Consider the following 26,850-nt stretch of genomic DNA (forward strand, 5'->3'; position numbering starts at 1 on the left):
CTATTTCCCCTGGGAATACCCCAGTTATTGTGGGAGTTTACAGTGGGGTCTATTTCCCCTGGGATTACCCCAGTTATTGTTGGAGTTTACAGTGGGGTCTATTTCCCCTGGGATTACCCCAGTTATTGTGGGAGTTTACAGTGGGGTCTATTTCCCCTGGGAATACCCCAGTTATTGTGGGAGTTTACAGTGGGGTCTATTTCCCCTGGGAATACCCCAGTTATTGTGGGAGTTTACAGTGGGGTCTATTTCCCCTGGGATTACCCCAGTTATTGTTGGAGTTTACAGTGGGGTCTATTTCCCCTGGGATTACCCCAGTTATTGTGGGAGTTTACAGTGGGGTCTATTTCCCCTGGGAATACCCCAGTTATTGTGGGAGTTTACCGTGGGGTCTATTTCCCCTGGGAATACCCCAGTTATTGTGGGAGTTTACAGTGGGGTCTATTTCCCCTGGGATTACCCCAGTTATTGTGGGAGTTTACCGTGGGGTCTATTTCCCCTGGGAATTCCCCAATTATTGTGGGAGTTTACAGTGGAGTGTATTTCCCCTGGGATTACCCCAGTTATTGTGGGAGTTTACAGTGGGGTCTATTTCCCCTGGGATTACCCCAGTTATTGTGGGAGTTTACCGTAGGGTCTATTTCCCCTGGGATTACCCCAGTTATTGTGGGAGTTTACCGTGGGGTCTATTTCCCCTGGGAATACCCCAGTTATTGTGGGAGTTTACAGTGGGGTCTATTTCCCCTGGGATTACCCCAGTTATCGTGGGAGTTTACAGTGGGGTCTATTTCCCCTGGGATTACCCCAGTTATTGTGGGAGTTTACCGTAGGGTCTATTTCCCCTGGGAATACCCCAGTTATTGTGGGAGTTTACCGTGGGGTCTATTTCCCCTGGGAATACCCCAGTTATTGTGGGAGTTTACCGTGGGGTCTATTTCCCCTGGGATTACCCCAGTTATTGTGGGAGTTTACAGCGGGGTCTATTTCCCCTGGGTTTGTCACCGTTATCATCTCTGTAAGGTTGATAAAACCCCTGGATTGGATGGTTCACACTCCAGGAGGGAGATAGTGGAGGAGATTATGGAGCTCCTGGGTAGTGATCTTCCAGCAATCACAGGAATCAGGGAAGGTCCTGGAATGCTGGAAAATGGTTAATACAAACCCCCCGTGTAAGAGCAAGTGAGGCAGGAGACAGGAGAGTATAGGCCTGTTCACCCGACCTCCATTATTGGTGAGATTGTAGAGTCTGTTTTTAAGGATGAGATTTCTGAATACATGGAAGTACATGGTAAATAGGGCTGAGTTAGTGCAGCTTCACCACGGGGAGGTCATGCCTGACTCATCTGTTAGAATTCTTTGAGGAGATCATGAGCAAGTTATTCAAAGGAGAGCCCACAGGCGAGATCAATTAGGATTTCCTGAAGGCCTTTTGACAAGGTGTTGCACAGGAGCTGTGAAATAATATAAGAGCCATTATGGGCAAGCTCCTGGCATGGCTAGAGGATTGGCTGACTGGCAGATGGCAGAGAGTGGGGGAAAAGGGGTTTTCTTAAGGATGGCAGCTGGTGACTTGTACAATTTTGCAGAGGTCAATGTTGAGACCACAACTATTCACGTTATGGGGTGGCACGGTGGCTCGGTGTTCAGCACTGCTCACAGCACCAGGGACCCAGGTTCGATTCCAGCCTCGGGCGACTGTCTGTGTGGAGTTTGTACATTCTCTCTGTGTCTGTGTGGGTTTCCTCCGGGTGCTCCAGTTTCCTCCCACAGTCCAAAGATGTGCAGGTCAAGTGATTTGGCTGCGTGAAAATGGCCAATAGTGTTAGCTGCATTTGTCAGAGGGAAATGGGTCTGGGTTGGTTACTCTTTGGAGGGTCAGTGTGGACTTGTTGGGCCGAAGGGCCTGTTTCCACACTGTAGGGAATCTAATCTGTTATAATTGAGGATCTGAGTGAAGGAACTGAGGGCTTTGTTGCAGATGACACAAAGATAGGTTGAGGGACAAGTAATGTTGGGGGAGTAGGGAGGTTACAGAAGGACTTGGACAGGCTAGGAGAGTGGGCAAAGCAGTAGCAGATAGAATAGAGTGTGGGGTTTATCACTTTGGTAGGAAGAATAGAGGTGTAAACTATTTTCCAAACGGGGAAAGGTTCAGAAATCTGAAGCATAAATGCACTCAGGAGTTTTAGTTCAAGTCCCCTTCAGGTTCATTTGGCAGTTAGGAAGGCAACTGCAATGTTAGCATTCATTTCAAGAGGGCGAGAATATAGGAGCAGACAAATGCTGCTGAGACTATATAAAGCTCTGGGGTCAGACTGTGTTTGGAATATTGTGAGCAGTTTTGGGTTGCGTATCTAAGGAAGGATTGCAGGTGTTGGACAGGGTCCAGAGGAGGTTTACAGGAATAATCCTGGAGATGAAGGGCTGATCACATGAGGAGTTGAGGAGTCTGAGTCTGTACTCGATGGAGTTTAGAAGGATGAGGGAGATCTGACTGAAACTTACAGTATACCGAGAGGCCCGGATAGAATGATTGTGGGAAAACGTTTCAACTATTAGGAGAGACAAAGACCTGAGGGCACAGTCTCAGAGTGAAGGGACAACCCTTTCAAACTGAGATGAGGAGGAATTTCCTCAGCCAGAGGGTGGGGAATCTGTGGAACTCATTGCCGCAGAGGGCTGGGAAGGCCAAGTCATTGCGTGTCTCTAAGGCAGAGACAGATAGGGTCTGGATTGGTAAGGGGTCTAGGGTTCTGGGAGAAAGCAGGAGAATGCGGTTGAGAAACATACCAGCAATGATCGAATGGTGGAGCAGACTCAATGGGCCGAATGACCTAATAGCAATTCTGTATCTTATTGTAACTTATCCAGCCTCCAGTAGTTTCTGCTTGACCCCTCTCTTTCTCTCTTTCTTCCAGAGTAAAAGGATGGTTCCCTGATATTCCAAAGGCTTTTCTTTGATGTCTAAGCACGTTGAGGCTCAGTGGATGACTCAGTAACTGCAGGTGGGAGAGCTTGCACTGTGAGCTAATCTTCCCCCCAATCCTCCTCGTTTCCTGATTTGTGATTTCAGGACAATCCCAACTCCTTTATAGTCAGTCAGCTCCTTCCATAGTGGAGGTTGTAACAGTCGTAGTACAAGTCACTGGGCAACCAGTTCTGCACAGCACACTCCCATGAAGAGAAACAAAGCAACCCAATTGAGAGCTAGAAAGGTGACAATTTCTCAGCGTCATCTCAGCGGTGAATGAGTCGGTAACAGACTCATCCCTGAGGTAGAAGGCTGTAGGTTTAAATCCCACTCTGGAAATCTGAACACTGACATACAGCTGACGGTCCAGGACTGCGTTCTCAGACCGGTCTCCTTTCCCAGGGGAACATTAAAAATCCCCTGAGCTATTTGGAGGAAGAGTTCTTTTTAGGTTGCTGGCCTCAGTCAACACAAAAACAACACTATGAGCAATTAATTCCTTTCTTCGCTGTTTGAACAAATTGGTTTCCATGTTTCCTCCAACAGTGTCAGCTATAATGTACTTTGAGAGGTCATTGAGTCATTACAACATGGGAAGAGGCCATTTGGCCATGCTGCTTATTAAACAGCCATCTACTCAAGTCCCAGTGCCAGCACATGACATTAGTCTTGGATGCTGTGGTGTTTCAAGTGTTCAGTTAATGGTTCAGAAATGGTGCTTGAGGCTTCTTGCGTCTACAATCCTTAGCCATAACCCTTTAGATGAAAAACTGTTTCCTCAAATCCTTCCAAATCTCGAGTCCTTGATTTTAAAATTGCATCCCCCCACCCACCACCGCCCCAACCACAAATGCTACTGACCCCTACACTAAGGGGAAAAGTTTTTCCCCGATCTACCCTGTCTATGTCCCTCAGAATGTTGTATATCTCGGTCAGATCACCCTTAGTCTTCTCTGCTCTAAGGAAAGCATTCCCCACCCGTCTAGTCCGTACAATTACAGCAATTAAAAGGCATCCAGACGGGTATGTGAACAGGAACCGTTTAGAAGGATATGGACCAAGTGCTCACAAATGGGACTAGATTAATTTGGCATGTCTGGTCAGCATGGAGAAGTTGGACTAAAGGCTGTACATCCCAATGACTCTAGTCTCTCTTCAGAGCTGGATCACCAGGCAACATCCTGATAAATCACCTGTTCACCATTCCTGATCTGAACTGACAACTGTCTGTCGAGAAACGCAAAGCTAGCTGTTCTTCTGGATTCAGTGGGCACTGCAGATACTGGAGATCAGAGCGAGGGGAAAGTGGGGACTGCAGATACTGGAGATCACAGCGAGGGGAAAGTGGGGACTGCAGATACTGGAGATCACAGCGAGGGGAAAGTGGGGAATGTAGATACTGGAGATCAGAGCGAGGGGAAATTGGGGATTGCATATACTGGAGATCAGAGCGAGGGGAAAGTGGGTATTGTAGATACTGGAGATCAGAGCGAGGGGAAAGTGGGGATTGCAGACACTGGAGATCAGAACGAGGGGAAAGTGGGGATTGTAGATACTGGAAATCAGAGCGTGGGGAAAGTGGGGATTGCAGATACTGGAGATCAGAGCGTGGGGAAAGTGGGGATTGCAGATACTGGAGATCAGAGCGAGGGGAAAGTGGGGATTGCAGATATTGGAGATCAGAGCGAGGGGAGAGTGGGGATTGCAGATACTGGAGATCAGAACGAGGGGAAAGTGGGGATTGCATATACTGGAGATCAGAACGAGGGGAAAGTGGGGATTGAAAATACTGGAGATCAGAGCGAGGGGAAGTGGGGATTGTAGATACTGGAGATCAGAACGAGGGGAAAGTAGGGATTGCAGATACTGGAGATCAGAGTGAGGGGAAAGTGGGGATTGTAGATACTGGAGATCAGAGCGAGGGGAAGTGGGGATTGTAGATACTGGAGATCAGAGCGAGGGGAAGTGGGGATTGCAGATCCTGGAGATCAGAGCGAGAGGAAAGTGGGGATTGCAGATACTGGAGATCAAAACGAGGGGAAAGTGGGGATTGTAGATACTGGAGATCAGAACGAGGGGAAAGTGGGGATTGTAGATACTGGATATCAGAGCGAGGGGAAAGTGGGGATTGCAGATACAGGAGATCAGAGCGAGGGGAAGTGGGGATTGTAGATACTGGAGATCAGAATGAGGGGAAAGTGGGGATTGCAGATACTGGAGATCAAAGTGAGGGGAAAGTGGGGATTGTAGATACTTGAGATCAGAGCGAGGGGAAGTGGGGATTGTAGATACTGGAGATCAGAGCGAGGGGAAGTGGGGATTGCAGATACTGGAGATCAGAGCGAGAGGAAAGTGGGGATTGGAGAGACTGGAGATCAGAGCGAGGGGAAAGTGGGGATTGTATATACTGGAGATCAGAGCGAGGGGAAAGTGGAGATTGCAGATACTGGAGATCAGAGTGAGGGGAAAGTGGGGATTGCAGATACTGGAAATCAGAGCGAGGGGAAAGTGGGGATTGTAGAGACTGGAGATCAGAGCGAGGGGAAAGAGTGGATTAAAGATGCTGGAGAACAGATCTAGGGGAAAGTAGGGATTTTAGATACTGGAGATCAGAGCGAGGGAAAAGTGGGGATTGCAGATACTGGAGATCAGAGCGAGGGAAAAGTGGGGATTGTAGATACAGGAGATCAGAGCGAGGGGAAAGTGGGGACTATAGATACTGGAGATCAGAGCGAGGGGAAAGTGAGGATTGCAGATACTGGAGATCAGAGCGAGGGGAAAGTGGGGATTGTAGATACTGGAGATCAGATTGAGGGGAAAGTGAGGATTGCGGATAATGGAAATCAGAGCGAGGGGAAACTGGGGTTTGCAGATACAGGAGATCAGAGCGAGGGGAAAGTGGGAATTGCAGATATTGGAGATCAGAGCGAGGGGAAAGTGGGGATTACAGATACTGCAGATCAGAGCGAGTTGAAAGTGGGGATTGCAGATACTGGACATCAGAGCGAGGGGAAAGTAGGGATTGCAGATACTGGAGATCAGAGCGAGGGAAAAGTGGGGATTGCAGATACTGGAGATCAGAGCGAGGGGAAAGTGGGGACTATAGATACTGGAGATGAGAGCGAGGGGAAAGTGGGGATTGCAGATACTGGAGATCAGAGCGAGGGGAAAGTGGGGATTGTAGATAGTGGAGATCAGAGTGAGGGGAAAGTGAGGATTACAGATACGGGAGATCAGAGCGAGGGGAAAGTGGGGATTGCAGATGCTGGAGGTCAGAGCGAGGGGAAAGTGGGGATGGCAGATACTAGAGATCAGAGCGAGGGGAAGTGGGGATTGCAGATACTGGAGATCAGAGTGAGAGGAAAGTGGGGATTGCAGATACTGGAGATCAGAGCGAGGGGAAGTGGGGATTGTAGATAATGGATATCAGAACGAGGGGAAAGTGGGGATTGTAGATACTGGAGATCAGAACGAGGCGAAAGTGGGGATTGTAGATACTGGATATCAGAGCGAGGGGAAAGTGGGGATTGTAGATACTGGAGATCAGAGCGAGGGGAAAGTGGGGATTGCAGATACTGGAGATCAGAGCGAGGGGAAGTGGGGATTGTAGATACTGGAGATCAGAGTGAGGGGAAAGTGGGGATTGCAGATACTGGAGATCAGAGTGAGGGGAAAGTGGGGATTGTAGATACTGGAGATCAGAGCGAGGGGATGTGGGGATTGTAGATACTGGAGGTCAGAGCGAGGGGAATTGGGGTTTGCAGATACTGGAGATCAAAGTGAGAGGAAAGTGGGGATTGTAGAGACTGGAGATCAGAGCGAGGGGAAGTGGGAATTGTAGATACTGGAGATCAGAACGAGGGGAATGTGGGGATTGTTGATAGTGGAGATCAGAGCGAGGGGAAAGTGGGGATTGTAGAGACTGGAGATCAGAGAGAGGGGGAAGTGGAGATTGCAGATACTGGAGATCAGAGTGAGGGGAAAGTGGGGATTGCAGATACAGGAAATCAGAGCGAGGGGAAAGTGGGGATTGCAGATACAGGAGATCAGAGCGAGGGGAAAGTGGGGATTGCAGATACTGCAGATCAGAGCAGTTGAAAGTGGGGATTGCAGATACTGGAGATCAGAGCGAGGGGAAAGAGTGGATTGCTGATGCTGGAGAACAGATCGAGGGGAAAGTGGGGATTTTAGATACTGGAGATCAGAGCAAGGGGAAAGAGGGGATTGCAGATACTGGAGATCAGAGCGAGGGAAAAGAGTGGATTGCAGATGCTGGAGAACAGATCGAGGGGAAAGTAGGGATTTTAGATACTGGAGATCAGAGCGAGGGGAAAGTGGGGATTGCAGATACTGGAGATCAGAGCGAGGGAAAAGTGGGGATTGCAGTTACTGGAGATCAGAGCGAGGGGAAAGTGGGGATTGTGTATACTGGAGATCAGAGCGAGGTGAAAGTGGGGATTGTAGATACTGGAGATCAGAGCGAGGAGAAGTGGGGATTGTAGATACTGGAGATCAGAGCGTGGGGAAAGTGAGGATTACAGATACAGGAGATCAGAGCGAGGGGAAAGTGTGGATTGCAGATACTGGAGGTCACAGCGAGCGGAACGTGGGGATTGCAGATACAGGAGATCAGAGCGAATGGAAAGTGGGGATTGAAGATACTGGTGATCAGAGCGAGGGGAATGTGGGGATTGCAGATACTGGGGATCAGAGCGAGGGAAAAGTGGGGATTGCAGATACTGGAGATCAGAGCAAGGGGAAAGTGGGGATTGCAGGAACAGGATGTCAGAGCGAGGGGAAAGTGGGGATTGTATATACTGGAGATCAGAGCGAGGGGAAAGTGGGGATTGTTGATAGTGGAGATCAGAGCGAGGGGAAAGTGGGGATTGCAGATACTGGAGATCAGAGCGAGGGGAAAGTGGGGATTGTAGATACTGGAGATCAGAGAGAGGGGAAAGTGGTGATTGTAGATGCTGGAGATCAGAGTGGGTGGAAAGTGGGGATTGCAGATACTGGAGATCAGAGCGAGTTGAAAATGGGGATTGCAGATACTGGAGATCAGAGCAAGGCGAAGTGGGGATTGGAGATACAGGAGATCAGAGCGAGGTGTAAGTGGGGATTGCAGATACTAGAGATGAGAGCGAGGGGAAAGTGGGGATTGCAGATACTGGAGATCAGAGCGAGGGGAAAGTGGGGATTGCAGATACTGGAGATCAGAGCGAGGGGAAAGTGGGGATTGCAGATACTCGGGATCAGAGCGAGTGAAAAGTGGGGATTGCATATAATGGAGATCAGAGCGAGGGGAAAGTGGGGATTGCAGGTACTGGAGAACTGAGCGAGGGGAAAGTGGGGATTGCAGATTCTGGAGATCAGTGCGAGGGGAAAGTGGAGATTGCAGATGCTGGAGATCAGAGCGAGGGTAAAGTGGGGATTGCAGATACTGGAGACCAGAGCGAGGGGAAAGTGGGGATTGTAGATACTGGAGATTAGAGCGAGGGGAAAGTGGGGATTGCAAATACTGGAGACCAGAGCGAGGGTAAAGTGGGGATTGCACATACTGGAGATCAGAACGAAGCGAAAGTGGGGATTGCAGACACTGGAGTTCAGAGCGAGGGGAAAGTGGGAATTACAGATACTGGAGATCAGAGCGAGTGGAAAGTGGGGATTGCAGATACTGGAGGTCAGAGCGAGGGGAAAGTGGGTTTGCAGATACTGGAGATCAGACCGAGGAGAAAGTGAGGATTGCAGATACTGGAGAACAGATAGAGGGGAACGTGTGGATTGCAGATACTGGAGAACAGAGCGAGAGGGAAATGGGGATTGCAGATACTGGAGGTCAGAGCGAGGGGAAAGTGGGGATTGCAGATACGGGAGATCAGAGCGAGGGGAAAGTAGGGATTGCAGGTACAGGATGTCAGAGCGAGGGGAAAGTGGGGATTGTATATACTGGAGATCAGAGCGAGGGGAAAGTGGGGATTGCAGATACTGGAGATCAGAGCGAGGGGAAAGTGGGGATTGCAGATACTGGAGGTCAGAGCGAGGGGAAAGTGGGGATTGCAGATACTGGAGATCAGAGAGAGGGGAAAGTGGGGATTGCAGATACTAGAGATCAGAGCGAGTTGAAAATGGGGATTGCAGATACTGGAGATCAGAGCGAGGCGAAGTGGGGATTGTAGATACTGGAGATCAGAGCGAGGGGAAAGTGGGGATTGCAGATACTGGAGATCAGAGCGAAGGGAAAGTGGGGATTGCAGATACTGGAGATGAGAGCGAGAGGAAAGTGGGGATTGCAGGTACTGGAGAACTGAGCGAGGGGAAAGTGGGGATTGCAGATTCTGGAGATCAGAGCGAGGGTAAAGTGGGGATTGCAGATACTGGAGACCAGAGCGAGGGGAAAGTGGGGATTGTAGATACTGGAGATCAGAGCGAGGGGAAAGTGGGGATTGTAGATACTGGAGATCAGAGTGAGGGTAAAGTGGGGATTGTAGATACTGGAGATCAGAGCGAGGGGAAAGTGGGGACTATAGATACTGGAGATCAGAACGAGGGGAAAGTGAGGATTGCAGATACTGGAGATCAGAGCGAGGGGAAAGTGGGGATTGTAGATACTGGAGATCAGATTGAGGGGAAAGTGAGGATTGCGGATAATGGAAATCAGAGCGAGTTGAAAGTGGGGATTGCAGATACTGGAGATCAGAGCGAGGGAAAAGTGGGGATTGCAGATACTGGAGATCAGAGCGAGGGGAAAGTGGGGATTGCAGATACTGGAGATCAGAGCGAGGGGAAAGTGGGGATTGTAGATAGTGGAGATCAGAGCGAGGGGAAAGTGGGGATGGCAGATACTGGAGATCAGAGCGAGGGGAAGTGGGGATTGTAGATACTGGAGATCAGAGCGAGGGGAAAGTGGGGATTGCAGATACTGGAGATCAGAGCGAGGGGAAAGTGGGGATTGCAGATACTGGAGATGAGAGCGAGAGGAAAGTGGGGATTGCAGATACTGGAGATCAGAGCGAGGGGAAAGTGGGGATTGCAGATACTCGGGATCAGAGCGAGTGAAAAGTGGGGATTGCATATAATGGAGATCAGAGCGAGGGGAAAGTGGGGATTGCAGGTACTGGAGAACTGAGCGAGGGGAAAGTGGGGATTGCAGATTTTGGAGATCAGAGCGAGGGTAAAGTGGGGATTGCAGATACTGGAGACCAGAGCGAGGGGAAAGTGGGGATTGTAGATACTGGAGACCAGAGCGAGGGGAAAATGGGGATTGTAGATACTGGAGATGAGAGTGAGGGGAAAGTGGGGACTATAGATACTGGAGATCAGAGCGAGGGGAAAGTGAGGATTGCAGATACTGGAGATCAGAGCGAGGGGAAAGTGGGGATTGTAGATACTGGAGATCAGATTGAGGGGAACGTGAGGATTGCGGATAATAGAAATCAGAGCGAGTTGAAAGTGGGGATTGCAGATACTGGAGATCAGAGCGAGGGAAAAGTGGGGATTGCAGATACTGGAGATCAGAGCGAGGGGAAAGTGGGGATTGCAGATACTGGAGATCAGAGCGAGGGGAAAGTGGGGATTGTAGATCGTGGAGATCAGAGCGAGGGGAAAGTGGGGATGGCAGATACTGGAGATCAGAGCGAGGGGAAGTGGGGATTGCAGATACTGGAGATCAGAGTGAGTGGAAAGTGGGGATTGCAGATACTGGACATCAGAGCGAGGGGAAGTGGGGATTGTAGATAATGGAGATCAGAACGAGGGGAAAGTGGGGATTGTAGATACTGGAGATCAGAGCGAGGGGAAAGTGGGGACTATAGATACTGGAGATCAGAGCGAGGGGAAAGTGGGGATTGCAGATACTGGAAATCAGAGCGAGGGGAAAGTGGGGATTGCATATACTGGAGATCAGAGCAAGGGGAAATTGGGGATTGCAGATACTGGAGATCAGAGTGAGGGTAAAGTGGGGATTGCAGATACTGGAGATCAGAGCGAGGGGAAAGTGGGGATTGCAGATACTGGAGGTCAGAGCGAGGGGAAAGTGGGGATTGTAGATACTGGAGATCCGAGCGAGGGGAAAGTGAGGATTACAGATACGGGAGATCAGAGCGAGGGGAAAGTGGGGATTGCAGATACTGGAGATCAGAACGACGAGGAAGTAGGGGTTGCAGATACTGGAGATCAGAGCGAGGGGAATGCGGGGACTGCCGATACTGGAGAACAGAGCGAGGGGAAAGTGGGGATTGCAGATGCTGGGTATCAGAGCGAGGGGAAAGTGGGGATTGTAGATACTGGGGATCAGAGCGAGGGGAAAGTGGGGATTTCAGATACTGGAGATCAGAGCGAGGGGAAGTGGGGATTGTAGATACTGGAGATCAGAGTGAGGGTAAAGTGGGGATTGCAGATATTGGAGATCAGAGTGAGGGGAAAGTGGGGATTGTAGATACTGGAGATCAGAGCGAGGGGAAGTGGGGATTGTAGATACTGGAGATCAGAGCGAGGGGAATTGGGGATTGTAGATACTGGAGATCAGAGCGAGAGGAAAGTGGGGATTGCAGATACTGGAGATCAAAACGAGGGGAAAGTGGGGATTGTAGATACTGGAGATCAGAACGAGGGGAAAGTGGGGATTGTAGATACTGGATATCAGAGCGAGGGGAAAGTGGGGATTGCAGATACAGGAGATCAGAGCGAGGGGAAGTGGGGATTGTAGATACTGGAGATCAGAATGAGGGGAAAGTGGGGATTGCAGATACTGGAGATCAGAGCGAGGGTAAAGTGGGGATTGCAGATACTGGAGACCAGAGCGAGGGGAAAGTGGGGATTGTAGATACTGGAGACCAGAGCGAGGGGAAAATGGGGATTGTAGATACTGGAGATGAGAGTGAGGGGAAAGTGGGGACTATAGATACTGGAGATCAGAGCGAGGGGAAAGTGAGGATTGCAGATACTGGAGATCAGAGCGAGGGGAAAGTGGGGATTGTAGATACTGGAGATCAGATTGAGGGGAACGTGAGGATTGCGGATAATAGAAATCAGAGCGAGTTGAAAGTGGGGATTGCAGATACTGGAGATCAGAGCGAGGGAAAAGTGGGGATTGCAGATACTGGAGATCAGAGCGAGGGGAAAGTGGGGATTGCAGATACTGGAGATCAGAGCGAGGGGAAAGTGGGGATTGTAGATCGTGGAGATCAGAGCGAGGGGAAAGTGGGGATGGCAGATACTGGAGATCAGAGCGAGGGGAAGTGGGGATTGCAGATACTGGAGATCAGAGTGAGTGGAAAGTGGGGATTGCAGATACTGGACATCAGAGCGAGGGGAAGTGGGGATTGTAGATAATGGAGATCAGAACGAGGGGAAAGTGGGGATTGTAGATACTGGAGATCAGAGCGAGGGGAAAGTGGGGACTATAGATACTGGAGATCAGAGCGAGGGGAAAGTGGGGATTGCAGATACTGGAAATCAGAGCGAGGGGAAAGTGGGGATTGCATATACTGGAGATCAGAGCAAGGGGAAATTGGGGATTGCAGATACTGGAGATCAGAGTGAGGGTAAAGTGGGGATTGCAGATACTGGAGATCAGAGCGAGGGGAAAGTGGGGATTGCAGATACTGGAGGTCAGAGCGAGGGGAAAGTGGGGATTGTAGATACTGGAGATCCGAGCGAGGGGAAAGTGAGGATTACAGATACGGGAGATCAGAGCGAGGGGAAAGTGGGGATTGCAGATACTGGAGATCAGAACGACGAGGAAGTAGGGGTTGCAGATACTGGAGATCAGAGCGAGGGGAATGCGGGGACTGCCGATACTGGAGAACAGAGCGAGGGGAAAGTGGGGATTGCAGATGCTGGGTATCAGAGCGAGGGGAAAGTGGGGATTGTAGATACTGGGGATCAGAGCGAGGGGAAAGTGGGGATTTCAGATACTGGAGATCAGAGCGAGGGGAAGTGGGGATTGTAGATACTGGAGATCAGAGTGAGGGTAAAGTGGGGATTGCAGATATTGGAGATCAGAGTGAGGGGAAAGTGGGGATTGTAGATACTGGAGATCAGAGCGAGGGGAAGTGGGGATTGTAGATACTGGAGATCAGAGCGAGGGGAATTGGGGATTGTAGATACTGGAGATCAGAGCGAGAGGAAAGTGGGGATTGCAGATACTGGAGATCAAAACGAGGGGAAAGTGGGGATTGTAGATACTGGAGATCAGAACGAGGGGAAAGTGGGGATTGTAGATACTGGATATCAGAGCGAGGGGAAAGTGGGGATTGCAGATACAGGAGATCAGAGCGAGGGGAAGTGGGGATTGTAGATACTGGAGATCAGAATGAGGGGAAAGTGGGGATTGCAGATACTGGAGATCAAAGTGAGGGGAAAGTGGGGATTGTAGATACTTGAGATCAGAGCGAGGGGAAGTGGGGATTGTAGATACTGGAGATCAGAGCGAGGGGAAGTGGGGATTGCAGATACTGGAGATCAGAGCGAGAGGAAAGTGGGGATTGGAGAGACTGGAGATCAGAGCGAGGGGAAAGTGGGGATTGCAGATACTGGAGATGAGAGCGAGAGGAAAGTGGGGATTGCAGATACTGGAGATCAGAGCGAGGGGAAAGTGGGGATTGCAGATACTCGGGATCAGAGCGAGTGAAAAGTGGGGATTGCATATAATGGAGATCAGAGCGAGGGGAAAGTGGGGATTGCAGGTACTGGAGAACTGAGCGAGGGGAAAGTGGGGATTGCAGATTTTGGAGATCAGAGCGAGGGTAAAGTGGGGATTGCAGATACTGGAGACCAGAGCGAGGGGAAAGTGGGGATTGTAGATACTGGAGACCAGAGCGAGGGGAAAATGGGGATTGTAGATACTGGAGATGAGAGTGAGGGGAAAGTGGGGACTATAGATACTGGAGATCAGAGCGAGGGGAAAGTGAGGATTGCAGATACTGGAGATCAGAGCGAGGGGAAAGTGGGGATTGTAGATACTGGAGATCAGATTGAGGGGAACGTGAGGATTGCGGATAATGGAAATCAGAGCGAGTTGAAAGTGGGGATTGCAGATACTGGAGATCAGAGCGAGGGAAAAGTGGGGATTGCAGATACTGGAGATCAGAGCGAGGGGAAAGTGGGGATTGCAGATACTGGAGATCAGAGCGAGGGGAAAGTGGGGATTGTAGATCGTGGAGATCAGAGCGAGGGGAAAGTGGGGATGGCAGATACTGGAGATCAGAGCGAGGGGAAGTGGGGATTGCAGATACTGGAGATCAGAGTGAGAGGAAAGTGGGGATTGCAGATACTGGACATCAGAGCGAGGGGAAGTGGGGATTGTAGATAATGGAGATCAGAACGAGGGGAAAGTGGGGATTGTAGATACTGGAGATCAGAGCGAGGGGAAAGTGGGGACTATAGATACTGGAGATCAGAGCGAGGGGAAAGTGGGGATTGCAGATACTGGAGATCAGAGCGAGGGGAAAGTGGGGATTGCATATACTGGAGATCAGAGCAAGGGGAAATTGGGGATTGCAGATACTGGAGATCAGAGTGAGGGTAAAGTGGGGATTGCAGATACTGGAGATCAGAGCGAGGGGAAAGTGGGGATTGCAGATACTGGAGGTCAGAGCGAGGGGAAAGTGGGGATTGTAGATACTGGAGATCCGAGCGAGGGGAAAGTGAGGATTACAGATACGGGAGATCAGAGCGAGGGGAAAGTGGGGATTGCAGATACTGGAGATCAGAACGACGAGGAAGTAGGGGTTGCAGATACTGGAGATCAGAGCGAGGGGAATGCGGGGACTGCCGATACTGGAGAACAGAGCGAGGGGAAAGTGGGGATTGCAGATGCTGGGTATCAGAGCGAGGGGAAAGTGGGGATTGTAGATACTGGGGATCAGAGCGAGGGGAAAGTGGGGATTTCAGATACTGGAGATCAGAGCGAGGGGAAGTGGGGATTGTAGATACTGGAGATCAGAGTGAGGGGAAAGTGGGGATTGCAGATATTGGAGATCAGAGTGAGGGGAAAGTGGGGATTGTAGATACTGGAGATCAGAGCGAGGGGAAGTGGGGATTGTAGATACTGGAGATCAGAGCGAGGGGAATTGGGGATTGTAGATACTGGAGATCAGAGCGAGAGGAAAGTGGGGATTGCAGATACTGGAGATCAAAACGAGGGGAAAGTGGGGATTGTAGATACTGGAGATCAGAACGAGGGGAAAGTGGGGATTGTAGATACTGGATATCAGAGCGAGGGGAAAGTGGGGATTGCAGATACAGGAGATCAGAGCGAGGGGAAGTGGGGATTGTAGATACTGGAGATCAGAATGAGGGGAAAGTGGGGATTGCAGATACTGGAGATCAAAGTGAGGGGAAAGTGGGGATTGTAGATACTTGAGATCAGAGCGAGGGGAAGTGGGGATTGTAGATACTGGAGATCAGAGCGAGGGGAAGTGGGGATTGCAGATACTGGAGATCAGAGCGAGAGGAAAGTGGGGATTGGAGAGACTGGAGATCAGAGCGAGGGGAAAGTGGGGATTGTATATACTGGAGATCAGAGCGAGGGGAAAGTGGAGATTGCAGATACTGGAGATCAGAGTGAGGGGAAAGTGGGGATTGCAGATACTGGAAATCAGAGCGAGGGGAAAGTGGGGATTGTAGAGACTGGAGATCAGAGCGAGGGGAAAGAGTGGATTAAAGATGCTGGAGAACAGATCTAGGGGAAAGTAGGGATTTTAGATACTGGAGATCAGAGCGAGGGAAAAGTGGGGATTGCAGATACTGGAGATCAGAGCGAGGGAAAAGTGGGGATTGTAGATACAGGAGATCAGAGCGAGGGGAAAGTGGGGACTATAGATACTGGAGATCAGAGCGAGGGGAAAGTGAGGATTGCAGATACTGGAGATCAGAGCGAGGGGAAAGTGGGGATTGTAGATACTGGAGATCAGATTGAGGGGAAAGTGAGGATTGCGGATAATGGAAATCAGAGCGAGGGGAAACTGGGGTTTGCAGATACAGGAGATCAGAGCGAGGGGAAAGTGGGAATTGCAGATATTGGAGATCAGAGCGAGGGGAAAGTGGGGATTACAGATACTGCAGATCAGAGCGAGTTGAAAGTGGGGATTGCAGATACTGGACATCAGAGCGAGGGGAAAGTAGGGATTGTAGATACAGGAGATCAGAGCGAGGGGAAAGTGGGGATTGTAGATACTGGAGATCAGATTGAGGGGAAAGTGAGGATTGCGGATAATGGAAATCAGAGCGAGGGGAAACTGGGGTTTGCAGATACAGGAGATCAGAGCGAGGGGAAAGTGGGAATTGCAGATATTGGAGATCAGAGCGAGGGGAAAGTGGGGATTACAGATACTGCAGATCAGAGCGAGTTGAAAGTGGGGATTGCAGATACTGGACATCAGAGCGAGGGGAAAGTAGGGATTGCAGATACTGGAGATCAGAGCGAGGGAAAAGTGGGGATTGCAGATACTGGAGATCAGAGCGAGGGGAAAGTGGGGACTATAGATACTGGAGATGAGAGCGAGGGGAAAGTGGGGATTGCAGATACTGGAGATCAGAGCGAGGGGAAAGTGGGGATTGTAGATAGTGGAGATCAGAGTGAGGGGAAAGTGAGGATTACAGATACGGGAGATCAGAGCGAGGGGAAAGTGGGGATTGCAGATGCTGGAGGTCAGAGCGAGGGGAAAGTGGGGATGGCAGATACTAGAGATCAGAGCGAGGGGAAGTGGGGATTGCAGATACTGGAGATCAGAGTGAGAGGAAAGTGGGGATTGCAGATACTGGAGATCAGAGCGAGGGGAAGTGGGGATTGTAGATAATGGATATCAGAACGAGGGGAAAGTGGGGATTGTAGATACTGGAGATCAGAACGAGGCGAAAGTGGGGATTGTAGATACTGGATATCAGAGCGAGGGGAAAGTGGGGATTGTAGATACTGGAGATCAGAGCGAGGGGAAAGTGGGGATTGCAGATACTGGAGATCAGAGCGAGGGGAAGTGGGGATTGTAGATACTGGAGATCAGAGTGAGGGGAAAGTGGGGATTGCAGATACTGGAGATCAGAGTGAGGGGAAAGTGGGGATTGTAGATACTGGAGATCAGAGCGAGGGGAAGTGGGGATTGTAGATACTGGAGATCAGAGCGAGGGGAATTGGGGTTTGCAGATACTGGAGATCAAAGTGAGAGGAAAGTGGGGATTGTAGAGACTGGAGTTCAGAGCGAGGGGAAGTGGGAATTGTAGATACTGGAGATCAGAACGAGGGGAAAGTGGGGATTGTTGATAGTGGAGATCAGAGCGAGGGGGAAGTGGGGATTGTAGAGACTGGAGATCAGAGAGAGGGGGAAGTGGAGATTGCAGATACTGGAGATCAGAGTGAGGGGAAAGTGGGGATTGCAGATACAGGAAATCAGAGCGAGGGGAAAGTGGGGATTGCAGATACAGGAGATCAGAGCGAGGGGAAAGTGGGGATTGCAGATACTGCAGATCAGAGCAGTTGAAAGTGGGGATTGCAGATACTGGAGATCAGAGCGAGGGGAAAGAGTGGATTGCTGATGCTGGAGAACAGATCGAGGGGAAAGTGGGGATTTTAGATACTGGAGATCAGAGCAAGGGGAAAGAGGGGATTGCAGATACTGGAGATCAGAGCGAGGGAAAAGAGTGGATTGCAGATGCTGGAGAACAGATCGAGGGGAAAGTAGGGATTTTAGATACTGGAGATCAGAGCGAGGTGAAAGTGGGGATTGTAGATACTGGAGATCAGAGCGAGGAGAAGTGGGGATTGTAGATACTGGAGATCAGAGCGTGGGGAAAGTGAGGATTACAGATACAGGAGATCAGAGCGAGGGGAAAGTGTGGATTGCAGATACTGGAGGTCACAGCGAGCGGAACGTGGGGATTGCAGATACAGGAGATCAGAGCGAATGGAAAGTGGGGATTGAAGATACTGGTGATCAGAGCGAGGGGAATGTGGGGATTGCAGATACTGGGGATCAGAGCGAGGGAAAAGTGGGGATTGCAGATACTGGAGATCAGAGCGAGGGGAAAGTAGGGATTGCAGGAACAGGATGTCAGAGCGAGGGGAAAGTGGGGATTGTATGTACTGGAGATCAGAGCGAGGGGAAAGTGGGGATTGTTGATAGTGGAGATCAGAGCGAGGGGAAAGTGGGGATTGCAGATACTGGAGATCAGAGCGAGGGGAAAGTGGGGATTGTAGATACTGGAGATCAGAGAGAGGGGAAAGTGGTGATTGTAGATGCTGGAGATCAGAGTGGGTGGAAAGTGGGGATTGCAGATACTGGAGATCAGAGCGAGTTGAAAATGGGGATTGCAGATACTGGAGATCAGAGCAAGGCGAAGTGGGGATTGGAGATACAGGAGATCAGAGCGAGGTGTAAGTGGGGATTGCAGATACTAGAGATGAGAGCGAGGGGAAAGTGGGGATTGCAGATACTGGAGATCAGAGCGAGGGGAAAGTGGGGATTGCAGATACTCGGGATCAGAGCGAGTGAAAAGTGGGGATTGCATATAATGGAGATCAGAGCGAGGGGAAAGTGGGGATTGCAGGTACTGGAGAACTGAGCGAGGGGAAAGTGGGGATTGCAGATTCTGGAGATCAGTGCGAGGGAAAAGTGGAGATTGCAGATGCTGGAGATCAGAGCGAGGGTAAAGTGGGGATTGCAGATACTGGAGACCAGAGCGAGGGGAAAGTGGGGATTGTAGATACTGGAGATTAGAGCGAGGGGAAAGTGGGGATTGCAGATACTGGAGACCAGAGCGAGGGTAAAGTGGGGATTGCAGACACTGGAGTTCAGAGCGAGGGGAAAGTGGGGATTACAGATACTGGAGATCAGAGCGAGTGGAAAGTGGGGATTGCAGATACTGGAGGTCAGAGCGAGGGGAAAGTGGGTTTGCAGATACTGGAGATCAGACCGAGGAGAAAGTGAGGATTGCAGATACTGGAGAACAGATAGAGGGGAACGTGTGGATTGCAGATACTGGAGAACAGAGCGAGAGGGAAATGGGGATTGCAGATACTGGAGGTCTGAGCGAGGGGAAAGTGGGGATTGAAGATACGGGAGATCAGAGCGAGGGGAAAGTAGGGATTGCAGGTACAGGATGTCAGAGCGAGGGGAAAGTGGGGATTGTATATACTGGAGATCAGAGCGAGGGGAAAGTGGGGATTGCAGATACTGGAGATCAGAGCGAGGGGAAAGTGGGGATTGCAGATACTGGAGGTCAGAGCGAGGGGAAAGTGGGGATTGCAGATACTGGAGATCAGAGAGAGGGGAAAGTGGGGATTGCAGATACTAGAGATCAGAGCGAGTTGAAAATGGGGATTGCAGATACTGGAGATCAGAGCGAGGCGAAGTGGGGATTGTAGATACTGGAGATCAGAGCGAGGGGAAAGTGGGGATTGCAGATACTGGAGATCAGAGCGAAGGGAAAGTGGGGATTGCAGATACTGGAGATGAGAGCGAGAGGAAAGTGGGGATTGCAGGTACTGGAGAACTGAGCGAGGGGAAAGTGGGGATTGCAGATTCTGGAGATCAGAGCGAGGGTAAAGTGGGGATTGCAGATACTGGAGACCAGAGCGAGGGGAAAGTGGGGATTGTAGATACTGGAGATCAGAGCGAGGGGAAAGTGGGGATTGTAGATACTGGAGATCAGAGTGAGGGTAAAGTGGGGATTGTAGATACTGGAGATCAGAGCGAGGGGAAAGTGGGGACTATAGATACTGGAGATCAGAACGAGGGGAAAGTGAGGATTGCAGATACTGGAGATCAGAGCGAGGGAAAAGTGGGGATTGTAGATACTGGAGATCAGATTGAGGGGAAAGTGAGGATTGCGGATAATGGAAATCAGAGCGAGTTGAAAGTGGGGATTGCAGATACTGGAGATCAGAGCGAGGGAAAAGTGGGGATTGCAGATACTGGAGATCAGAGCGAGGGGAAAGTGGGGATTGCAGATACTGGAGATCAGAGCGAGGGGAAAGTGGGGATTGTAGATAGTGGAGATCAGAGCGAGGGGAAAGTGGGGATGGCAGATACTGGAGATCAGAGCGAGTGGAAGTGGGGATTGTAGATACTGGAGATCAGAGCGAGGGGAAAGTGGGGATTGCAGATACTGGAGATCAGAGCGAGGGGAAAGTGGGGATTGCAGATACTCGGGATCAGAGCGAGTGAAAAGTGGGGATTGCATATAATGGAGATCAGAGCGAGGGGAAAGTGGGGATTGCAGGTACTGGAGAACTGAGCGAGGGGAAAGTGGGGATTGCAGATTTTGGAGATCAGAGCGAGGGGAAAGTGGGGATTGCAGATACTGGAGACCAGAGCGAGGGGAAAGTGGGGATTGTAGATACTGGAGATCAGAGCGAGGGGAAAATGGGGATTGTAGATACTGGAGATGAGAGTGAGGGGAAAGTGGGGACTATAGATACTGGAGATCAGAGCGAGGGGAAAGTGAGGATTGCAGATACTGGAGATCAGAGCGAGGGGAAAGTGGGGATTGTAGATACTGGAGATCAGATTGAGGGGAACGTGAGGATTGCGGATAATGGAAATCAGAGCGAGTTGAAAGTGGGGATTGCAGATACTGGAGATCAGAGCGAGGGAAAAGTGGGGATTGCAGATACTGGAGATCAGAGCGAGGGGAAAGTGGGGATTGCAGATACTGGAGATCAGAGCGAGGGGAAAGTGGGGATTGTAGATCGTGGAGATCAGAGCGAGGGGAAAGTGGGGATGGCAGATACTGGAGATCAGAGCGAGGGGAAGTGGGGATTGCAGATACTGGAGATCAGAGTGAGAGGAAAGTGGGGATTGCAGATACTGGACATCAGAGCGAGGGGAAGTGGGGATTGTAGATAATGGAGATCAGAACGAGGGGAAAGTGGGGATTGTAGATACTGGAGATCAGAGCGAGGGGAAAGTGGGGACTATAGATACTGGAGATCAGAGCGAGGGGAAAGTGGGGATTGCAGATACTGGAGATCAGAGCGAGGGGAAAGTGGGGATTGCATATACTGGAGATCAGAGCAAGGGGAAATTGGGGATTGCAGATACTGGAGATCAGAGTGAGGGTAAAGTGGGGATTGCAGATACTGGAGATCAGAGCGAGGGGAAAGTGGGGATTGCAGATACTGGAGGTCAGAGCGAGGGGAAAGTGGGGATTGTAGATACTGGAGATCCGAGCGAGGGGAAAGTGAGGATTACAGATACGGGAGATCAGAGCGAGGGGAAAGTGGGGATTGCAGATACTGCAGATCAGAACGACGAGGAAGTAGGGGTTGCAGATACTGGAGATCAGAGCGAGGGGAATGCGGGGACTGCCGATACTGGAGAACAGAGCGAGGGGAAAGTGGGGATTGCAGATGCTGGGTATCAGAGCGAGGGGAAAGTGGGGATTGTAGATACTGGAGATCAGATTGAGGGGAACGTGAGGATTGCGGATAATGGAAATCAGAGCGAGTTGAAAGTGGGGATTGCAGATACTGGAGATCAGAGCGAGGGAAAAGTGGGGATTGCAGATACTGGAGATCAGAGCGAGGGGAAAGTGGGGATTGCAGATACTGGAGATCAGAGCGAGGGGAAAGTGGGGATTGTAGATCGTGGAGATCAGAGCGAGGGGAAAGTGGGGATGGCAGATACTGGAGATCAGAGCGAGGGGAAGTGGGGATTGCAGATACTGGAGATCAGAGTGAGAGGAAAGTGGGGATTGCAGATACTGGACATCAGAGCGAGGGGAAGTGGGGATTGTAGATAATGGAGATCAGAACGAGGGGAAAGTGGGGATTGTAGATACTGGAGATCAGAGCGAGGGGAAAGTGGGGACTATAGATACTGGAGATCAGAGCGAGGGGAAAGTGGGGATTGCAGATACTGGAGATCAGAGCGAGGGGAAAGTGGGGATTGCATATACTGGAGATCAGAGCAAGGGGAAATTGGGGATTGCAGATACTGGAGATCAGAGTGAGGGTAAAGTGGGGATTGCAGATACTGGAGATCAGAGCGAGGGGAAAGTGGGGATTGCAGATACTGGAGGTCAGAGCGAGGGGAAAGTGGGGATTGTAGATACTGGAGATCCGAGCGAGGGGAAAGTGAGGATTACAGATACGGGAGATCAGAGCGAGGGGAAAGTGGGGATTGCAGATACTGCAGATCAGAACGACGAGGAAGTAGGGGTTGCAGATACTGGAGATCAGAGCGAGGGGAATGCGGGGACTGCCGATACTGGAGAACAGAGCGAGGGGAAAGTGGGGATTGCAGATGCTGGGTATCAGAGCGAGGGGAAAGTGGGGATTGTAGATACTGGGGATCAGAGCGAGGGGAAAGTGGGGATTTCAGATACTGGAGATCAGAGCGAGGGGAAGTGGGGATTGTAGATACTGGAGATCAGAGTGAGGGGAAAGTGGGGATTGCATATATTGGAGATCAGAGTGAGGGGAAAGTGGGGATTGTAGATACTGGAGATCAGAGCGAGGGGAAGTGGGGATTGTAGATACTGGAGATCAGAGCGAGGGGAATTGGGGATTGTAGATACTGGAGATCAGAGCGAGGGGAATTGGGGATTGCAGATACTGGAGATCAAAGTGAGAGGAAAGTGGGGATTGTAGAGACTGGAGATCAGAGCGAGGGGAAGTGGGAATTGTAGATACTGGAGATCAGAACGAGGGGAAAACGGGGATTGTAGATACTGGAGATCAGAGCGAGGGGAAAGTGGGGATTGTAGATACTGGAGATCAGAGAGAGGGGGAAGTGGAGATTGCAGATACTGGAGATCAGAGTGAGGGGAAAGTGGGGATTGCAGATATAGGAAATCAGAGCGAGGGGAAAGTGGGGATTGCAGATACAGGAGATCAGAGCGAGGGGAAAGTGGGGATTGCAGATACTGCAGATCAGAGCAGTTGAAAGTGGGGATTGCAGATACTGGAGATCAGAGCGAGGGGAAAGAGTGGATTGCAGATGCTGGAGATCAGAGCGAGGGAAAAGTGGGGATTGCAGATACTGGAGATCAGAGCGAGGGGAAAGAGTGGATTGCAGATGCTGGAGAACAGATCGAGGGGAAAGTAGGGATTTTAGATACTGGAGATCAGAGCGAGGGGAAAGTGGGGATTGCAGATACTGGAGATCAGAGCGAGGGAAAAGTGGGGATTGCAGATACTGGAGATCAGAGCGAGGGGAAAGAGTGGATTGCAGATGCTGGAGAACAGATCGAGGGGAAAGTAGGGATTTTAGATATTGGAGATCAGAGCGAGGGGAAAGTGGGGATTGCAGATACTGGAGATCAGAGTGAGGGAAAAGTGGGGATTGCAGTTACTGGAGATCAGAGCGAGTGGAAAGTGGGGATTGTATATACTGGAGATCAGAGCGAGGTGAAAGTGGGGATTGTAGATACTGGAGATCGGAGCGAGGGGAAGTGGGGATTGTAGATTCTGGAGATCAGAGCGTGGGGAAAGTGAGGATTACAGATACGGGAGATCAGAGCGAGGCGAAAGTGTGGATTGCAGATACTGGAGGTCACAGCGAGCGGAACGTGGGGATTGCAGATACAGGAGATCATTGCGAATGGAAAGTGGGGATTGCAGATACTGGTGATCAGAGCGAGGGGAATGTGGGGATTGTAGATACTGGGGATCAGAGCGAGGGAAAAGTGGGGATTGCAGATACTGGAGATCAGAGCGAGGGGAAAGTAGGGATTGCAGGTACAGGATGTCAGAGCGAGGGGAAAGTGGGGATTGTATATACTGTAGATCAGAGCGAGGGGAAAGTGGGGATTGTAGATAGTGGAGATCAGAGCGAGGGGAAAGTGGGGATTGCAGATACTGGAGATCAGAGCGAGGGGAAAGTGGGGATTGTAGATACTGGAGATCAGAGCGTGGGGAAAGTGGTGATTGTAGATGCTGGAGATCAGAGAGAGGGGAAAGTGGGGATTGCAGATACTGGAGATCAGAGCGAGTTGAAAATGGGGATTGCAGATACTGGAGATCAGAGCGAGGCGAAGTGGGGATTGTAGATACAGGAGATCAGAGCGAGGTGTAAGTGGGGATTGCAGATACTAGAGATGAGAGCGAGGGGAAAGTGGGGATTGCAGATACTGGAGATCAGAGTGTGAGGAAAGTGGGGATTGCAGATACTGGAGATCAGAGCGAGTTGAAAATGGGGATTGCAGATACTGGAGATCAGAGCGAGGCGAAGTGGGGATTGTAGATACAGGAAATCAGAGCGAGGTGTAAGTGGGGATTGCAGATACTAGAGATGAGAGCGAGGGGAAAGTGGGGATTGCAGATACTGGAGATCAGAGTGAGAGGAAAGTGGGGATTGCAGATAATGGAGATCAGAGCGAGGGGAAGTGGTGATTGTAGATAATGGAGATCAGAACGAGGGGAAAGTGGGGATTGTAGATACTGGAGATCAGAACGAGGCGAAAGTGGGGATTGTAGATACTGGATATCAGAGCGAGGGGAAAGTGGGGATTGTAGATAAAGGAGATCAGAGCGAGGGGAAAGTGGGGATTGCAGATACTGGAGATCAGAGCGAGGGGAAGTGGGGATTGTAGATACTGGAGATCAGAGTGAGGGGAAAGTGGGGATTGCAGATACTGGAGATCAGAGCGAGGGGAAAGTGGGGATTGTAGATACTGGAGATCAGATTGAGGGGAAAGTGAGGATTGCGGATAATGGAAATCAGAGCGAGTTGAAAGTGGGGATTGCAGATACTGGAGATCAGAGCGAGGGAAAAGTGGGGATTGCAGATACTGGAGATCAGAGCGAGGGGAAAGTGGGGATTGCAGATACTGGAGATCAGAGCGAGGGGAAAGTGGGGATTGTAGATAGTGGAGATCAGAGCGAGGGGAAAGTGGGGATGGCAGATACTGGAGATCAGAGCGAGTGGAAGTGGGGATTGTAGATACTGGAGATCAGAGCGAGGGGAAAGTGGGGATTGCAGATACTGGAGATCAGAGCGAGGGGAAAGTGGGGATTGCAGATACTCGGGATAAGAGCGAGTGAAAAGTGGGGATTGCATATAATGGAGATCAGAGCGAGGGGAAAGTGGGGATTGCAGGTACTGGAGAACTGAGCGAGGGGAAAGTGGGGATTGCAGATTTTGGAGATCAGAGCGAGGGGAAAGTGGGGATTGCAGATACTGGAGACCAGAGCGAGGGGAAAGTGGGGATTGTAGATACTGGAGATCAGAGCGAGGGGAAAATGGGGATTGTAGATACTGGAGATGAGAGTGAGGGGAAAGTGGGGACTATAGATACTGGAGATCAGAGCGAGGGGAAAGTGAGGATTGCAGATACTGGAGATCAGAGCGAGGGGAAAGTGGGGATTGTAGATACTGGAGATCAGATTGAGGGGAACGTGAGGATTGCGGATAATGGAAATCAGAGCGAGTTGAAAGTGGGGATTGCAGATACTGGAGATCAGAGCGAGGGAAAAGTGGGGATTGCAGATACTGGAGATCAGAGCGAGGGGAAAGTGGGGATTGCAGATACTGGAGATCAGAGCGAGGGGAAAGTGGGGATTGTAGATCGTGGAGATCAGAGCGAGGGGAAAGTGGGGATGGCAGATACTGGAGATCAGAGCGAGGGGAAGTGGGGATTGCAGATACTGGAGATCAGAGTGAGAGGAAAGTGGGGATTGCAGATACTGGACATCAGAGCGAGGGGAAGTGGGGATTGTAGATAATGGAGATCAGAACGAGGGGAAAGTGGGGATTGTAGATACTGGAGATCAGAGCGAGGGGAAAGTGGGGACTATAGATACTGGAGATCAGAGCGAGGGGAAAGTGGGGATTGCAGATACTGGAGATCAGAGCGAGGGGAAAGTGGGGATTGCATATACTGGAGATCAGAGCAAGGGGAAATTGGGGATTGCAGATACTGGAGATCAGAGTGAGGGTAAAGTGGGGATTGCAGATACTGGAGATCAGAGCGAGGGGAAAGTGGGGATTGCAGATACTGGAGGTCAGAGCGAGGGGAAAGTGGGGATTGTAGATACTGGAGATCCGAGCGAGGGGAAAGTGAGGATTACAGATACGGGAGATCAGAGCGAGGGGAAAGTGGGGATTGCAGATACTGCAGATCAGAACGACGAGGAAGTAGGGGTTGCAGATACTGGAGATCAGAGCGAGGGGAATGCGGGGACTGCCGATACTGGAGAACAGAGCGAGGGGAAAGTGGGGATTGCAGATGCTGGGTATCAGAGCGAGGGGAAAGTGGGGATTGTAGATACTGGGGATCAGAGCGAGGGGAAAGTGGGGATTTCAGATACTGGAGATCAGAGCGAGGGGAAGTGGGGATTGTAGATACTGGAGATCAGAGTGAGGGGAAAGTGGGGATTGCAGATATTGGAGATCAGAGTGAGGGGAAAGTGGGGATTGTAGATACTGGAGATCAGAGCGAGGGGAAGTGGGGATTGTAGATACTGGAGATCAGAGCGAGGGGAATTGGGGATTGTAGATACTGGAGATCAGAGCGAGGGGAATTGGGGATTGCAGATACTGGAGATCAAAGTGAGAGGAAAGTGGGGATTGTAGAGACTGGAGATCAGAGCGAGGGGAAGTGGGAATTGTAGATACTGGAGATCAGAACGAGGGGAAAACGGGGATTGTAGATACTGGAGATCAGAGCGAGGGGAAAGTGGGGATTGTAGATACTGGAGATCAGAGAGAGGGGGAAGTGGAGATTGCAGATACTGGAGATCAGAGTGAGGGGAAAGTGGGGATTGCAGATATAGGAAATCAGAGCGAGGGGAAAGTGGGGATTGCAGATACAGGAGATCAGAGCGAGGGGAAAGTGGGGATTGCAGATACTGCAGATCAGAGCAGTTGAAAGTGGGGATTGCAGATACTGGAGATCAGAGCGAGGGGAAAGAGTGGATTGCAGATGCTGGAGATCAGAGC

At 50.7% G+C, this 26,850-nt stretch overlaps 1 protein-coding gene across 1 annotated transcript in view; it reads left to right on the forward strand.

Annotated features, from left to right (window-relative positions):
- The window catches only part of LOC122549112 (patatin-like phospholipase domain-containing protein 2), a 134,339-nt gene that overhangs the window by 23,754 nt on the left and 83,735 nt on the right, over positions 1-26,850 (forward strand). Inside the window, exon 6 of the mRNA XM_087973728.1 lies at positions 2,919-3,005. Coding sequence (XP_087829854.1) covers positions 2,919-2,923 — 5 coding nt within the window. The 3' untranslated portion in view covers positions 2,924-3,005. The remainder of the gene's footprint in view (positions 1-2,918; positions 3,006-26,850) is intronic.

The sequence above is a fragment of the Chiloscyllium plagiosum genome, unplaced genomic scaffold (genome assembly GCF_037043375.1).
Source record: "Chiloscyllium plagiosum isolate Xiang-an unplaced genomic scaffold, Cpla_swu_hap1 HiC_scaffold_26, whole genome shotgun sequence".
Classification (NCBI taxonomy): domain Eukaryota; kingdom Metazoa; phylum Chordata; class Chondrichthyes; order Orectolobiformes; family Hemiscylliidae; genus Chiloscyllium; species Chiloscyllium plagiosum.